Raw genomic sequence first — 16,386 nt, 5'->3', positions numbered from 1 at the left:
TGTTATCTTAAAACTAGGCAAGTGACGCCTTGATTTTATTTCATGTTTTGATTGAACGCATTGGTAGGATTGTCAGGTTTGTCTTGAGGATCTACCTCATAAATCACTCATGACTCATGACTCACGCCAGAGTTTTCAGTTTCCAACTTGTTCATAATATACTTGACTGTGTAAACCAGTTTTGCTGTTTATCTTGTCCTGGAACAGTTCTATGAAGCTAGTGGAGATGATTTCAGATTTCTACACTGAATGTCTGAGACTAGATAGCAGCCTTGCTCATCGAGAAGTTGATACTTGATAGTGATTCTTGGCAGTTGCTCCAGACCCAAGGATTTGTGACGAGGTTAAATTGTTTGATTACAGCACTACAATCCATACATGACAAATTGCCTAAAATGAATGCAAACGTCTTTCATGACCTGGGAAAGAAAATTGCCCCTTTCAATCATGCGAGTAAATGAATTTGAAGAAAAAAGAAGAGGGTAGAAGAATTTCACTTGCACTCCTTTCAGACATGGCTATTTAAAATGTGTTGTTTTTGCTTTTGTTTGTTTCAAAATGTTCCACAGTTGTAAATCCTTCTCAACTATACTAGTACCCTACTCGACCAACTAAAGAAACTGCAAACGCTCTAATCAACCATTGTAATTGACTCCTTAACAATGCTATTCCTTGAGTAGGGATTTCCACCCAGAACTTGACAATCAGCCAGAATAGCAATCACTCCTCCGAATATGAGGTTAAAAGAGCAGCAACCACTCCTACAAGCCTACCTCCTCACTTGGAAAGGAACCTGCAAGAACAATAGGAAATGAAACTTTGGAATTAATACACATGATGAAAACATAAAAATTGAAAAAGGAAGTAAGTGCAACGAAAGTAATCTAATTATCTAAATCATCATTGAAAACTTGAGTTATCTAAGAGGGTATAAACGTAGTAGCCCCTCCTCGTTTAGACAAACCAAATAACCTTCTGAAACATATTACATAAACCAACGCATTAATCTAAGGACCTGATTTAGTTACACTTTTACTCTTTACCCTTCATGCATTGGTTTGTTTAATGACCTGATCATTTCCAAAATAAAGCTTTTTTCATCTTTCTAAACACACTTAACTTTCATCAAAGTAGCATTTACTGTTATCCATTTTCTATATTGTTATTTAGTTGAATAGAATTAATCTAACCAAAAGTACCTTTCATATCTTTTGGATGTCATAGTTCATAGGGACTATTGTCTGTGGTGTCCTCACTGTTGACTTTTTGGCCAGTAAAATATATACCATCACATGAAGACAACCTTCAACAAAAACTGCTGCCAAGTCAACAGGTGAATTTTGACTCATGCTCACTGCAGTCAAATGCACACAGAATATTCCTCGGATCTACCAGATAGCCTTGACAGCAGGGGAGCTCCATCAGTTCATCCCAGAATGGCTAAGATCTTCGCTTGCACCCCAAATCATCATTCATCACAGCCTTCACTCTCCAATAGTCCAATCCAAGGATGATCCATTTCGGAAACTCTTTTAGAGTATATATAAACATTTTTTTAACAAAATGCAAGGGTGTTATGACTATCTTCAAACCAACACTGACCTCTGTAACTTCAATTCACATGCCTGCCAACTCAAATCCACCTACTTTTAAAAGAGTTCTTTATAAACACCACACTAATGTCCTTTGACCTCAGATCGCTGTTTTGTATGATTTTTGCAGGAGTAGAATTGACATTCTTACCTGTGTAGAGTTTTGTGCTGCATCATATACGTAGTGCTTTTCTACCAAAAATGAACAGAAGTTGAGATATATTAGATAAATTTAGGCTGTATGTTGTGTACATTAGCGGGACAAAAAAAGGTTTGATATAATGACTGAACAAGAATAAATCTAAAAGTAGGAAAAAAAAAAATCATATAGTTTGAGGCACCAATATTAGCAAAGAACACTACGGAATTGACTGCACAAATCAAACAATCTGTTAGAGAGACTAAATCTTCTCCTGAAATCAAGTCATCTAATTCTTCTCTATTGATTTGTTCATAGGCTGTTTTGATACTAAGATATAATTGCTTATCAGTTTTTATTCTAGCTGTAAATATAGTTTAATGCCTGCATTGTAACAGCAGTTTATTACTGCTATATATGTGTACAATTGTAAGCATCAACTCAATGAAAATCACTTTCTACATGGTATCAGTAGTTTAGGTTCTCACCGTATTGATCCTCTTTCGTCTGTCCTTCTTTTCCATGGCTTCCATGACTTTCTACACAATCAGAACATGAACAGTTTGAATGAAAAGTTACCTTTGCAAGTCCAAGTTCGTAGTGGTCTAGCATTAAAGAGAGTTGGCTTTTTCTATTCTTAAAGTATCACTCATTTATTTCATAATCTAAAGCCTGGCATCAGGTGAATGGAGATGTTTCTTGATCCAATCTAGACCTGTTCCATCATCAAGTGCTCGAAGTGTATTCAGGACATGAGATAGCATCCCCGGTCCATGCTGGTAATTTCTCTTCTGCTCGCAGCCAAGCACAGTCCCAGCACCACATGACTTGTTCTGATTGAAGATTGATTTTACTCAGAATTGAAACTAAACATTTTTCGTGTATCAATCTACAGATTGATTTGCTAAAGATGCTCCAAAATGGGTGCAGCTTTCTGGTATTAAATATTCATCAAAATCAGCATGAATACCATATCTGAGAAGAATTTCTTGCAATTTAAGAGCTGCCACTAAAACAGGACTCCTAACCTCTTTTTTCAGAACCCAAGGACAAGTGCCCGTGAGTAATGTTATTGGGAAGGATACCATTTTCAACCATCATACATATCAAGTTGCAAGCATCATCAATGCTTCCAACACTACAAAATCCACGAATCAAAGTGTTATACACTATCAGGTCTGGATGTAATCCAATATCAAGCATCTTGCGAAATAATACATTGGCTTGTTCCATTTGACGTTTCTTACAGTATCCGTTGAGAAGGGCACTGCATGTCACTACATCGGGTTTGACCTCATGCTCACTCATGCAGAACCACACAAAAAAGACTTCCTCAAAGTTCCCCTTCTTTGAAAACCCGTCTATAACATTAGTGAATGCTGCTACATCCAGGGAGAAACCCCTTTTGATAAGTTCAAACATGATTTGCTTTGCCTCATTGGCAAATCCTCTTGTGGCAAGACTATGAATGAGAGTGTTATATGTAACAACATCAGGGGAAACATTAGAAGAATTCATCATATCTAAGACCCCAAAAACCTTTTGTAAGTGTCGACCCTTCCTTCCGAAGCCATCCATTAAAGTGTTGTAACTTGTAAGTCACAATATCAGGTAGTAGACCCTCTGAAAGCATTGCTTGAAATATATATTCGGCCATTTCTATATCTCCAGACTTGCAGTAAGCATCGATGAGCAACGTGTATGTGGTAGCAGATGGTGTAATTCCACTTTTTAACATTTTCCCAAAATACTGAAAAGCTCTATTCATGTCTTTCACTTTGCAGTAGTCCCCCTATTATGGTTGAATAACTAATTGCTACAAGATGAAAAACAATATACCAAATCTGGTGCAAGCATTGCAATAAATTAAGGATGAAGTTCAATTCGGTTAAGACACAAGAAAAAAGCAAAAGACTAAAAAAGGATATTTTGAGAAAATATAAATTGTTAAAATTTCTTTAATTGTTATGTATTTTGAATTTTTCTATAATATTTCTTATATGTATTTCATCAATTATTAATATTTATATAATATTTCTTTCATTTATTTTACCAATTATTACTCTATATATTCACTGGGTCTTTAAGGATGTCTAGAAAAATTATTATATTATGCATTTAGAGAGGTTCTTAGTAACATACACTGGTCCCGAGTCGGGACTGGAGAAGATGGTGGTTATGAATATATCGAACATTCATTTATCAAGGTTTTACAGTATGTGAGACCCATTATTGTATGGGATACATGGCTCACAATTGCTTTACTTTGGTGAGAAGACATTTTATTATTAAAGACTAATCTTCCTCCACACATGCTGCGAATACATTTTTAATTTGAAAAAATAAAAAAGAATCATGGACTGTTGATTTCGAATATATAAAAGATCCAGATCAGATTAATGACCCATAAGCCCCATCCCAAGTCAGAACGCGCGACCCGTTTTTTCAACCCGATGACCCGCAAAAGCAACCCGATCATAACTCCGCCGTCCAACCATGTGGCATTGGCGCATTGGTATCATTAGCTTCTTCTTTTCATCGCAGTTCCACCTCTAGCCTTGATTGGTTTAGTTGTTAGGTGTAGAGAGAAAATTGAAGCCGACAAAATTTTGTGTTTTCAGGCGTACTTTAGATGTTTTCCAGCAGCTCCAACTAGGATGTGAATCGTCTCTGGTAGGCAACAATAAAGTCTCAACGATTAAGCACATCTTTGTTTTTGGTTGAGATGAGCTCGAGGTTTCTCCTAAAAGTTTTCAATTTTCTTTTCTTTTTAAAAATTCTGGACGACAATGTAACTTTCCATCCCACCCCTAATGTCAGTGAGATTTGAACATGTGACCTCTACGATGTTAGTTAGGCTAGCTAACCAACAGACCACGACTGACAGACAGTGATATTATCCGAACTTGGTTGTTTGTGGTGCATGTCCGACTATAAGCATGGTCTTGGATCTTTCAAAAAAAAAAAAAAGAATGGTCTTGGTATGGTTGAGTTGGTGTTATAGCATGTTACAAATAGTTAACGTGATGTAATTTGGAAAAGAAGTTAATGGGTAGGATGAATTTGCTAATCAATGGAGAATTAATGGTCATAAAAAGTATAAAATTTAGTCTATTACTTGTTTAGATTACAAGTATAACTAAGAGTGTTTCTAATGCTCACTTTACCTCACTCTATTATGAATTATTAAACGACAAATATAACTTACTAACAAATGACTATTAAGGATAATAATTATACCAAAAAAGTATTATATTTATTTTATGTAGACTTTCCAATTCAATAATATTAGATTGTATTCTTTATTATTTCCCATATCTATTTTCATTTTCCAATTCAGTACATACTCATTAAAGCATTCATATATGTTTAAGGATTAATTTCAATTTACCCCCCTGAGGTTTGGGGGTGTCATCATTTCACCCCATGTACTTTCAATTTTGAATTTTTACCCCCTAAACTTTCCAATTTCAATCAACCATGTCCAATTTTTACTATTCCGTCCAAATTGGATGTTAAGTTTGACTTTTGAGGGCTAAAATGGTCATTTCAACGTAATTTTTTTTTAAAAAAATTAAAAATAAAAAAAATAATTTTTCTAATTTTTTCTGTTTTTTTTTTCTTTTCTGTTTCTTCATTTTTTTTAGTTTTTAATTAATTTATTTATTTTGTCTTCAACCTATACACCACAAGTTATAATAGGTTTATAAAAACAAAAAAATACTCTACGTGGTTGAAAGTCGCTCGCTGGTCTATGATATTTGTGATATATCTCTGATAAAGTGAATAATTTTAGGATATATCCCCAATAAAGTGAAGAAATATTTGTAAAAAATAATTTTACACTTTATCTGTAAATAAATATCTGTATATCCCCAATAAAGTGAAGAAATATCTGTGTAAAATCATTTTTGGTCTACGATATTTGTCATATATCTCCAATAAATTGAAGAATTTTATGATATATCCCCAATAAAGTGAAGAAATATCTGTAAAAAATGATTTTACACTTTCTCTATAAATATCTGTATATCCCCAATAAAGTGAAGAAATATCTGTGTAAAATCATTTTTTACAGATATTTATTTACAGATAAAGTGTAAAATTATTTTTTACAGATATTTCTTCACTTTATTGGGGATATATCCTAAATTCTTCACTTTATCGGAGATATGTCACAAATATCGTAGACCAACGAGCGGCTTTCAACTACCTAGAGTATTTTTTTGTTTTCATAAACCTATTATAACTTGTGGTGTATAGGTTGAAGACAAAATAAAATAAAAAATAATAAATAAAACGAAGAAACAGAAAAAAAAAAAAAAAAAAAAAACGAAGAAACAAAAAAAAAATAAAAAAGCAAAGAAACCGAAAAAAAAAAAACTAAATAACAGAAAAAAATAAATTTTTTTATTTTTTTATGTTGAAATAACCATTTTAGCCCTCAAAAGTCAAACTTAACGTCCAATTTGGATGGAATAGTAGAAATTGGACACGGCTGATTGAAATTGGAAAGTTTAGGGGGTAAAAATTCAAAATTGAAAGTACAGGGGGTGAAATGATAACACCCCCAAACCTCAGGGGGGTAAACTGAAATTAATCCTATGTTTAATAAGAATTAAAAATATGATTGAGATAACGTGACATAAAAATGTATGATATATTGATATATATGTTGAACACATATTGGTGAGGGAAAACAAAATAAATCCTATTATAATTTATGACCTGAATATAAGTCTATCCATTATATTTGCAACAAAAAAAAAAAGTAGCAGTTATAAAAAATATATATATTTTAATAATTAATCATGAGGTACAAAAAGTAGAGAAAATAAATAAACATTAAGAAAAAATGATTTCTTCAGTGTCTTTAACAGCTAAAATAGAAAGAAAGAAAAAAAAACCACAGAATAGTTCATGTTATTTTCTTATTGATTAGAAATTAATTTTAAAAATCAATACCTTGTGTGTTGATTTATTTTATTTTATTGGAAAAGCAATTTATGCATGTTTTTTGATTAAGGTATGTATATGTAGTTAAGATTTATAGAGTAATTAAATCATTTAAATGACTAAGTTTTTTATTTTAAAGATAATAATTTGTTTATGAGTGAGGTTATTTGAGGAACTTTAGTGAGGTTTAGTGAGTAAATTTAGTACTTAAAAATTTGATAGGAGGGTGTAAAAAGCATAGAGGTCAAGTGAGTAAATTTGGATTGAGTTGGAGGTTGTCCAGAGATGGTAAATTCTCAGTTAAATATGCTTATAGGTATGCTTTTGCCCATTCTTCGAGCTATAGTCCCCTGACATTACCGGTGGGAGCTTCGTTTTGGAAGAAATTGTGGAAGGCTTTGAGTCCGAATAAGGCTAAGATTCATATATGGCGGGTCTGTTTGGATATATTACCCTCTCTAGGGAGTCTGGCATCGAAAAGAGTAGTAGTGGACTCGGCGGAGTGCATGCTGTGTGGGTTTAATGGGGAGACGACAATCCATTTGTGCAGGGACTGTCCCTTTACGGAAGAAGTTATGCAATCCAGGGCCATTCTGAAGCAGGTATGTTATAACCCACAGGTGGTACAGAGTGATTTACTTGGTTGGTTGAATTTCTGTGCCAAGGAATTATCTTTGAGGAATTTTGGGGAGTTTATGTTTCTCTTATGGGGAGTTTGGAAGGAGCGCAATGAAAGAGTGTGGAACCAGAAATCTACTGTGGCTTGTGATGTTAGTCTCCTTCTTGTCTCGAGACTTCAGGAGTTCAGGTTTCATAATTTGAAACAAACTCAATCCACTACTGGCAGAGCTCGAGTAGTTCGATGGTGTGCACCTAAAGTTGGTTTTTTGAAGATCAATGTCGGTGGATCGTTTAACCATATTACCAGGCAGGGAGGCCTTGGTTTTGTGGTTCGGAATGCTTTTGGTCATATACTTGGGGGGGCCTGTCCTCTCAGTGGGCTTATATCACCGGAACATGTTGAAATTCTTGCTTCTAAGAGAGCTGCAGAGTTTGCAGCTGATCATGCTTTCCTACCGGCTGTTTTGGAGACTGATGCGTCGGAAGTGAAGAGGCAACTTACACAACACATCGGTGTTGGGAAGACTCTTTGATGATGTGGGCAGTTTATTGGCATCACTGGGGGTCAGTGTGTCCTTTGTTGGTCGGAAAGGCAATCTAGTTGCGCATCTGTTAGTAGCACATGCCTATACTCTTAGGCAGGATTCTTTTTATTTTTCTACTCCCGCTTTTCTTCAATCTGCTATTGCAACAGAGATTTGTAATGTTTGAACTTTTTTCATTTCAATAAAGGGCTATCGTACTTGATTAAAAAAAAGTTAGTAAATTTGGAGGTTCCAATAGAAAAACTCACAATTGCAATGGTCATGAAATTGAGAATAAATATGGGTGTCCATAGTAAATTAAGGGACATATTATAGCTCTGAAAATTAAGTTGGTTTCTTTTTCGGATATCTTGGTCAAGTTAGATAGCTTTGGTTATATTAGTATCATTGATTTGAAGTAATGTTATGACACTTTAAATGCTAGACTAGGGACTCCAGTTACCCGGGACAGGAAAAATAGTGGTGTTGGTCAAGAGAAGCAAATGGAGATAAACTATGATATTTCAGGTGGGAGAGTCTAAAATCACCTCTGTTAGTGATTTTTAACTACGACATGGGTAACAAATGAGAATTTTGATAGACTTTTTTTCTTTTCTTTTTTCCTTGAAAAAGGAATTTTCATAGACTTTTTCAAATTTTTAGTCTGGTGGCTGGAAAAATATTGAAGTTTGATAATATATAGTTAACACTACAAAGTCTATAGTTGTCTATGATTTTCTACCTTTGTACTTTCATTCATTTTTAAAAATCTTAATTGAATACCCCAAAATTTTCATGAACTGCTAAAAGTCTATATTAAATATGCTCACACTTTTAAATTCCATAGATATCTTTAAAAATTCTACTAATTTCATATACAACACACTCTCTTAAGTTAAAAATTGAAATGATTTCTAGCTAGAAGTGGCTGAAGTGCAGTTCTTTAAGCATATAAGACAAGTGTCTTTGACTATGTTTATAACGAATCCACATGACTTTGACTGGCCAAATAAAAAATGGAGCTTGAGCCTATATTTTATATATGTCTGAAGTGAGCTGCCCCACATTCATAACCAATTCATGATCGAATTTCTTCTTCTAGCTCTACCATTAGGGTTCTTCCTCTGTTTCTCTCCAAAACCATGTCTCTCGCCGATCACCAAACGGCCATTGTAAGGTAATGTCTTTGAATCTCAGCTTAAGTAACCCACTAAGGATTTTTGGTGTTCTGTACTAAATTGTTATTGTTTGCGACCAAATATATTTATGTGGGTTTTTGCTGTTGGAAGTAGCAGAATGAAGAATGAGGAAGGGGATCAAGAGCAAGATGATCTTGCACCATCTGGGACATTCACTTGGAGAATCGAAAACTTCTCTAACTTAAAGATGGGCAAGTATGTTTCTAACATTTTCACCATTGGAGGCATCAAATGGTACGCCCCTCTCAACAAGTTTCAAGATTGATTTTTGTGTAATGCCAAAGACGCAATATTTATTTCAAGACACCAAAGATGCAACCTTTTATTTCAAGATGATGTCTTTTTTCGTTATTTACCCCAATCATGGGTTTTCCTTTTGGATGTGATACTAACTAAGCAACAAGCTGCAAATTTAAATCAAGGCAAGATGGAACTAAGAATCATCCAGAAGCTTCTAGTCTAGCTCACTTGGTAGCTAAATATTGTTAATAGTTTTACTTGGTTTTTACTAGCTTTGGTTGGCATTTGATATCTCAGGCAGCTCTCTATGTATCTGACTGGCGATGATAAGAGTCTGGGAAAGCACTTGTCTTTGTATTTGGGGGTTGCAAATGCTCATGATTTGCCACCAGGGTGGACTCTATTTGCACACTTCAGATTGACTGTGGTTAATCAACTTGACATTAACAAGTCAGTCACAAAGCCTACAAAGGGTAAATAGTTTCTGGTACCTGTCTATGTTTTGTTTGGTTTTTTGGTCATTTCGTATTCTTCCATGTGTGAAACTTATGATGCTTTGGAACAACTTAGTAAGTTGGCATACTATGTCAATTTGCCATCAATGCACCCTTTTGTTCATTTTCTTGATTTCAATCTTATAGTCGTGTATTATAAATTCAAAGATGTTGGCACAAATGAAGAAATGGATTGGATTGGTAACAAATTTCCAGAACCCTTGGATTTCTAACAGACGACTAGCTCTGGAACATGCAAGAGCAAGCAGCCAGAGGATCCAACTCCCATTGTATTTAGAAATTATTGGTTGTAACCTAACTGACAAGCTTGCTTTTGCAATGTGTGGAAAAGGAAGGAAATATACAAACTTGGTTATTTATTTAAAATGAAACCAGTTGGTGTACACTACAGAAAGTCATCTCTTGTTGGTTGGTTGATATTATCTTTTAGAGATTAACCGTATGCGTCTCATCTCATTCTTCCATCTCCTTTGTGGTGAGACAAAAATTTATATAAATTGTTATTATTGTTACTAGCATTTACTCCGAGTGTCATTGAATTTCTAGAAAACCAAAAATGTGTATCTGTAGTAACCTCAAAACAGATTGTGTGCTTGTGACCTGGTGATGAACATCGCATTCTTTTGTTGTTGACTGTGTGTTAACTCTGTTAATTATTTGGGTTCACAGGCATTCAAAGAGAATTCGATGCAAACAAGAGTGACTGGGGGTTCAAAGCTTTCATGCCCCTCAGTGAACTATATGAATGCAGTGCAGGTTATCTTTTGAATGATATATGTATTCTTAAAGCCAAGGTTGATGTCCCACTAAAGATGGAAGATCAAGGGTCTAATGTTTCTGTAACTACGGAGTCCTCAAGGAAAGAACATGAAGGGCCGGAACCAAATGTGGATCCTATGCAAGCTCCAGACTCTTCACCAGCAACTAAGGCCGCATATATTGAGCTGATACCTCCTTTGCAGGATGCCCCAGGTTCTGACAACTCTGCAATAAGCTCTACTGTCCCTTCTGTAGTCCAGGATGTTGCGGAAGTCCCAACCAACCCAACTGGCAAGCTTATAGATTTTATGGGTTTTGGAAAGATAGAGAGAGCTTTTGTTCCATTGCTGGAGGAAGTTTGTTCCGTGCATCCTTCATTGATTGAGCGCCAAAGAAGGAGAGGCCGTAGCATAACACAATGCGCGTTCCAAACTTTGGGTGAACTCTTGCACTTTCTGAAGACTACAAAGATCAAGGATATGACTCAAGAGACCTGTGAGCGCCTTCAAACTTTGTGGGAGGATCTTGAGATCTTCAAATTTGACTTGGCTTGGCTTGAGCCTCAAGTTCAATCTGCTTTGGCTATGAAGAAGCTTTGGGAAAAGCTAAGGAAGGTGAAAAGAATGAGAGAAGATGTGGAAGGCTTGGTTAATGAACATAAGAGGCGAACTCTTGCACTAGCTGTTACAAAGATGGACCTGGAGGCAGCAAAGAAGGACTTGTCAAAGGAGGAAGAGGGCCTCGTTGAGATAGATATGGAAACTGAACTAGGTTATGGGATGCCTTAGCCTTACTGTAGGAGTTTCTCTAGATATGAATAGTAGGGCAGATATGTTTGACATTGACAACTAGGTTATGGAAGCCGTAGCGTTATGATAGATTTTATGCTAATATCAGTTGCAGGACCAATATGTGTGGCACATATTACAACTTTATCGACTATATTTTAGTGTTCTAAGATACTAATCTGTAGAAGGATTCTGGCATTGATTCCCTGATATTATGCCTCTGTTCAAGCCATGTATTTGAACGTACTTTTGTTCAAAATGCATTTTTATCATCATTGAGTCTTAATGTTATTCTTAAAACTAGGCAAGTGACGCCTTCATTTTATTTCATGTTTGGATTGAACGCTTTGGTAGGATTGTCAAGTTTGTCTTGAGGATCTATCTCATAATCACTCATGACTCACGGCAGAGTTTTCAGTTTCCAACTTATTCATAATATACTTGACTGTGTAAACCAGTATTGCTGTTTATCTTGTCCTGGAACAGTTCTATGAAGCTAGTGGAGATGATATAAGATTTCAACAGCTGAATGTCTGTCACTAGGTAGCGGCTTTGCTCATCGAGAAGTTGATAACTTGATATTGATTCTTGGCAGTTGTCCAGACCCAAGGATTTATGACGAGGTTAAATTGTTTGATTACACCACTCCAATCCATACATGACAAATTGCCTATGATAAAAGCAAACGTCTTTCATGACCTGTGAAATAAAATTGCCCCTTTCAAACATGAGAGTAAATGAATTTGAAGAAAAAGGAGAGGGCAGAAGAAACTGCAAACACTCTAATTATGTATATATACATTAACCATTGTAATTGACTCCTTAAAAATGCTATTCCTTAAGTAGGGATTTCCACCCAGAACTCGATACTCAGCCAGAATAGCAATCACTCCTCCAAACTCGAACGTCATAGAGCTCAGCAGTAGTAGTTACAAGAACAGCAATCATTCCTCCAAGCCTACCTCCTCACTTGGAACAGGAACCTCCAAGAAAAATAGGAAATGAAACTTTGGAATTAATACACATGATGAAAACATAAATATTGATGAAGGAGAAAGTGAGTGCAATGAAAGTAATCTAATTATCTAAATCATCATGGAAACTTAAGTTATCTAAGAGGGTATCAACTTACTAGCCCCTCGTTTAGACAAACCAAATAACCTTCTGAAACATATTACATAAACCAACGCATTAATCTATGGACCTTATTTAGTTACACTTTTACTCTATACCCTTCATGCATTGGTTTGTTTAATGACCTGATCATTTCAAATAAAGCTTTTTTCATCTTTCTAAACAAATTTAACTTTCATCAAAGTAGCATTTACTGTTATCCATTTTCTATATTGTTATTTGGTTGAATAGAATTAATCTAACCAAAAGTACCTTTCATATCTCTTGGATGTCATAGTTCATAGGGAGTATTGTCTGTCGTGTCCTCACTGTTGACCCTGCCTATTCTTCTGTGTTTTGACCAGTAAAATACCATCACATGAATACAACCTTCAACAAAAATTATGCGCAAAGTCAACAGGTGAATTGACTCAAGCTCACTTCAGTCAAATGCACACAGAATATTCCTTGGATCTACCAGATAGCCTTGACAGCAGGGGAGCTCCATCAGTTCATCCCAGAATGGCTAAGATCTTCGCTTGCACCCCTAGTCATCATTCATCATAACCTTCACTCTCCAATAGTGCAATCCAAGGATGATCCATTTTGGAAACTCTTTTAGAGTATATATAATCATCTTTTTTTAACAAAATGCAAGGGTGTTATGATTATCTTCAAACCAACACTGACCTCTGTAACTTCAATTCACATGCCTTCCAACTCAAATCCACCAACTTTTAAAAGAGTTCTTCATAAACACCACACTCATGTTCTTTGACCTCAGATCACTGTTTTATATGATTTTTGCAGGAGTAGAATTGACATTCTTATCTGTGTAGAGTTTTGTGCTGCATCATATACGTAGTGCTTTTCTACCAACAATGAAAAGAAGTTGAGATATATTAGATAAATTTAGGCTGTATGTTGTGTACATTACCAGGACAAAAAAAAGGTTTGAAATAATGAAGGAACAAGAATCAATCTAAAAGTTAAAAAAAAAAAAAAAAATCATACGGTTTGAGCCTTGAGGCACCAATATTAGCAAAGAACACCACAGAATTGACTGCACAAACCAAACAATCAGAACATGAAAAGTTACCTTTTCAAGTCCAAGTTCGCAGTGGTCTAGCATTAAAAAGAGTTGGTTTTTTTCTCTTCTTAAAGTATCACTCAATTCTTTCATAATCTAAAGCTGGCATCAGCTACATGGAGATGTTTCTTGATCCAATCTAGACCTGTTCCGTCATCAAGTCCACGAAGTGAATGCATGTATTCAGGACATGAGATAGCATCCCTGGCCCATGCTGGTAATTTCTCTTCTGCTCGCAGCCAAGCACAGTGCCAGCACCAAATGATTTGTTCTGATTGAAGATTGAATTTACTCAATTGAAACTAAACACTTTTCGTGTATCAATGGGTGCAGCTTTCTGGTATTAAATATTCATCAAAATCAGCATGAATACCATATCTGAGAAGAATTTCTTGCAATTTAAGAGCTGCCACTAAAAAAGGATTCCTAACCCTCTTTTTTCCGAACCCAAGGACAAGTGCCCGGTGAGTAATGTTATTGGGAAGGATACCATTTTCAACCATCATACATATCAAGTTGCAAGCATCATCAATGCTTCCAACATTACAAAATCCACGAATCAAAGTGTTATACAGTATCAGGTCTGGATGTAATCCAATATCAAGCATCTTGCGAAATAATACATTGGCTTGTTCCATTTGACGTTTCTTACAGTATCCGTTGAGAAGGGCACTGCATGTCACTACATCGGGTTTGACCTCATGCTCACTCATGCAGAACCACACAAAAAAGACTTCCTCAAAGTTCCCCTTCTTTGAAAACCCGTCTATAACATTAGTGAATGCTGCTACATCCAGGGAGAAACCCCTTTTGATAAGTTCAAACATGATTTGTTTTGCCTCATTGGCAAATCCTCTTGTGGCAAGACTATGAATGAGAGTGTTATATGTAACAACATCAGGGGAAACATTAGAAGAATTCATCATATCTAAGACCCCAAAAACCTTTTGTAAGTGTCCCTTCCTTCCGAAGCCATCCATTAAAGTGTTGTAAGTCACAATATCAGGTGGTAGACCCTCTGAAAGCATTGCTTGAAACATATCTTCGGCCATTTCTATATCTCCAGACTTGCAGTAAGCATCGATGAGCAACGTGTATGTGGTAGCAGATGGTGTAATTCCACTTTTTAACATTCTTCCAAAATACAGAAAAGCTCTATTCATGTCTTTCACTTTGCAGTAGCCCCCTATTATGGTTGAGTAACAAACACAATCTGGGAGCAAGCCAAACTCAGACATCTCAAGAAAAAGTTCAGAAGCTTCAAACATGTTGCCATCTGTACATAGCTTTGAAGTAAAGCTATTGTACAAAAAAATATTGAGGGGAGGACGGAAGATCTTCAGTATCTTAATTGCAGCCGCTGTTTGTCTCAACTGGCAGTGGCCATCAATAACTGAACTAATCAAGACCGAATCAGGAGAGATACCCAACTGAGTCATCTTAAACAATAAAGTAGTGGCTTCTTTCAAATAAGACATCTTGCAAAGGGAATGAATAACAATTGTATATGAAACAACATCAGGTTGAATCCCATACTTCTTCATTTCAACAAGCAACTTGAAACCACTTCCCAGATCACCCTCACTACAGTACTTATGAATGAAGAGACTTATAATAGAAGAATTCAAACCCAGTCCTCTTGTCCGCATAACTTCCAAGAAATCCCATGCAAAGTCCACCTGGTTTGATTCTAATAATGCTCGCAGCAGAGTGTTGCAGACTCCACCAGAAGGAAAAATGTTTAGGTGCTTCATTTCATATGTCACATTCAGAGCCACGTTCACCATGCCTTCCTTAATATACTGATCGACTAGCATGCTACACACAGTTTCTAAAACCCTTCTTTCGCTGTGGGTTCCATAAAGAACTTCTAGTAACAAACTACATGTCTCCTCTTCAGAATGATTTCTCACAAGACGCAGTAGCAGGTCCACTGCTCTGTGATTCAAGTTCCCAGAAACCAAAATATGTACCATTCGACATACAGTCCAAACCGTATGCTTTGATGCGGCGCAACATTCTGACCACTTGAAAAAGTATAAAGCAAGATTAGCATCCAAACTCTCCTCAAACAAATAGTTCAAAATCTGTACTACATTGAACTGATTCCGATAGACATTATACCCATTCTGACAACCAAGAATCCAAGGACGTTTCGCGAGTATCAACATGATTCTTTTCATTTCATCATCATCATCATCTGCCGTCTGGTTACTGGAAAGCAAAGAACTAGTGTCTAAATACAGTTGGATTGAGCAAAGAGGCATTATGAGGAGAAACAGTATGTTGTTGATACCTTGAGGTGGATATGGAAGAAAGAGGTTTGATTGTACTTGTCCTGAACATGATGAGCTTCAAGCGAGTAGCATACACATTTCTAATCATCCACGACAACACCTTCATCAACAACCTTAACAAAACACAGAAATTCTCAAATGAATACATTGGCGATGACCCATTCCATGAAATGACCAAACTAAAAGTCTACAGTTATAATCAATGAAATGGATTAGCAATTTCTGCCAAATATACAGCAGCTGGTTTCGAATTCAAAGAAGGAAGACAAAACCTTACCAGAACCTTTTGCCAAAGAAGCCGGAAGCCGGTGGCCGGTTAACTTGCTTGCTTGCTTGAGTTGACCACTTGAGTCTTCTTCAGGGTTTCAGCAACCTTGTTTTTGGGCAACTGGGCGTTTCTAGCTCCTTCATATCTTGCGGCCTTTACATTAAAGTCGGTTTGCCCTTCATTTGTGACAACAGGGAGTAAGGAAAAATAATAATCTTGGAAAATAAACATTTTTCTCTCATTTGTTTTAGGCTAGAGGATGGTTGGGTCGGGTCGGTTTTATAA

At 36.0% G+C, this 16,386-nt stretch overlaps 4 protein-coding genes across 15 annotated transcripts; 2 read left to right on the top strand and 2 right to left on the bottom strand.

Annotated features, from left to right (window-relative positions):
* Positions 1 to 2,396: 2,396 nt before the first annotated feature.
* On the bottom strand, positions 2,397 to 3,309 carry LOC121053172 (pentatricopeptide repeat-containing protein At2g19280-like). Its single transcript, XM_040519787.1, has 3 exons — positions 2,817 to 3,309; positions 2,702 to 2,706; positions 2,397 to 2,564 (listed from the first exon to the last, which is right to left on the bottom strand). Exons 1-3 carry the CDS (start codon positions 3,307 to 3,309, stop codon positions 2,397 to 2,399), a joined length of 666 nt encoding a protein of 221 aa, XP_040375721.1.
* Positions 3,310 to 7,193: 3,884 nt separating this feature from the next.
* LOC121053171 lies at positions 7,194 to 7,841 on the top strand. Its single transcript, XM_040519785.1, has one exon. The coding sequence runs from the start codon at positions 7,194 to 7,196 to the stop codon at positions 7,839 to 7,841; it is 648 nt and encodes a 215-aa protein (XP_040375719.1).
* A 1,044-nt stretch (positions 7,842 to 8,885) lies between these two features.
* Positions 8,886 to 11,605, top strand: LOC112193631 (MATH domain and coiled-coil domain-containing protein At3g58210). Of its 2 annotated transcripts, none has more exons than XM_024333877.2 (4): positions 8,886 to 9,009; positions 9,128 to 9,265; positions 9,569 to 9,744; positions 10,456 to 11,605. In XM_024333877.2, the coding sequence occupies exons 1-4, from the start codon at positions 8,975 to 8,977 to the stop codon at positions 11,331 to 11,333; spliced, it is 1,227 nt and encodes a 408-aa protein (XP_024189645.1). In that variant the 5' UTR covers positions 8,886 to 8,974; the 3' UTR covers positions 11,334 to 11,605. The 2 variants fall into 2 exon arrangements, with proteins under 2 accessions (XP_024189645.1, XP_040369542.1); XM_040513608.1 differs by having other exon boundaries at positions 8,897 to 9,009; positions 9,125 to 9,265.
* A 401-nt stretch (positions 11,606 to 12,006) lies between these two features.
* On the bottom strand, positions 12,007 to 16,324 carry LOC112193602 (pentatricopeptide repeat-containing protein At2g19280). 11 transcript variants are annotated; one of them, XM_040513595.1, is made up of 6 exons: positions 16,111 to 16,324; positions 15,833 to 15,946; positions 13,546 to 15,750; positions 12,925 to 13,318; positions 12,720 to 12,836; positions 12,007 to 12,316 (listed from the first exon to the last, which is right to left on the bottom strand). In XM_040513595.1, exons 2-3 carry the CDS (start codon positions 15,937 to 15,939, stop codon positions 13,857 to 13,859), a joined length of 2,001 nt encoding a protein of 666 aa, XP_040369529.1. In that variant the 5' UTR covers positions 15,940 to 15,946; positions 16,111 to 16,324; the 3' UTR covers positions 12,007 to 12,316; positions 12,720 to 12,836; positions 12,925 to 13,318; positions 13,546 to 13,856. The 11 variants fall into 11 exon arrangements, with proteins under 11 accessions (XP_040369529.1, XP_040369532.1, XP_040369524.1 ...); XM_040513598.1 differs by having other exon boundaries at positions 12,007 to 12,836; positions 12,925 to 12,993; positions 13,137 to 13,318; XM_040513590.1 differs by having other exon boundaries at positions 12,007 to 12,340; positions 12,720 to 13,318.
* Between the last annotated feature and the right edge of the window lie 62 nt (positions 16,325 to 16,386).

Source organism: Rosa chinensis, chromosome 1 (assembly GCF_002994745.2).
Source record: "Rosa chinensis cultivar Old Blush chromosome 1, RchiOBHm-V2, whole genome shotgun sequence".
NCBI classification, from domain to species: domain Eukaryota; kingdom Viridiplantae; phylum Streptophyta; class Magnoliopsida; order Rosales; family Rosaceae; genus Rosa; species Rosa chinensis.
Note: the sequence above shows the minus strand (reverse complement) of the source record. Positions and strands in the feature narration are given on the sequence as shown.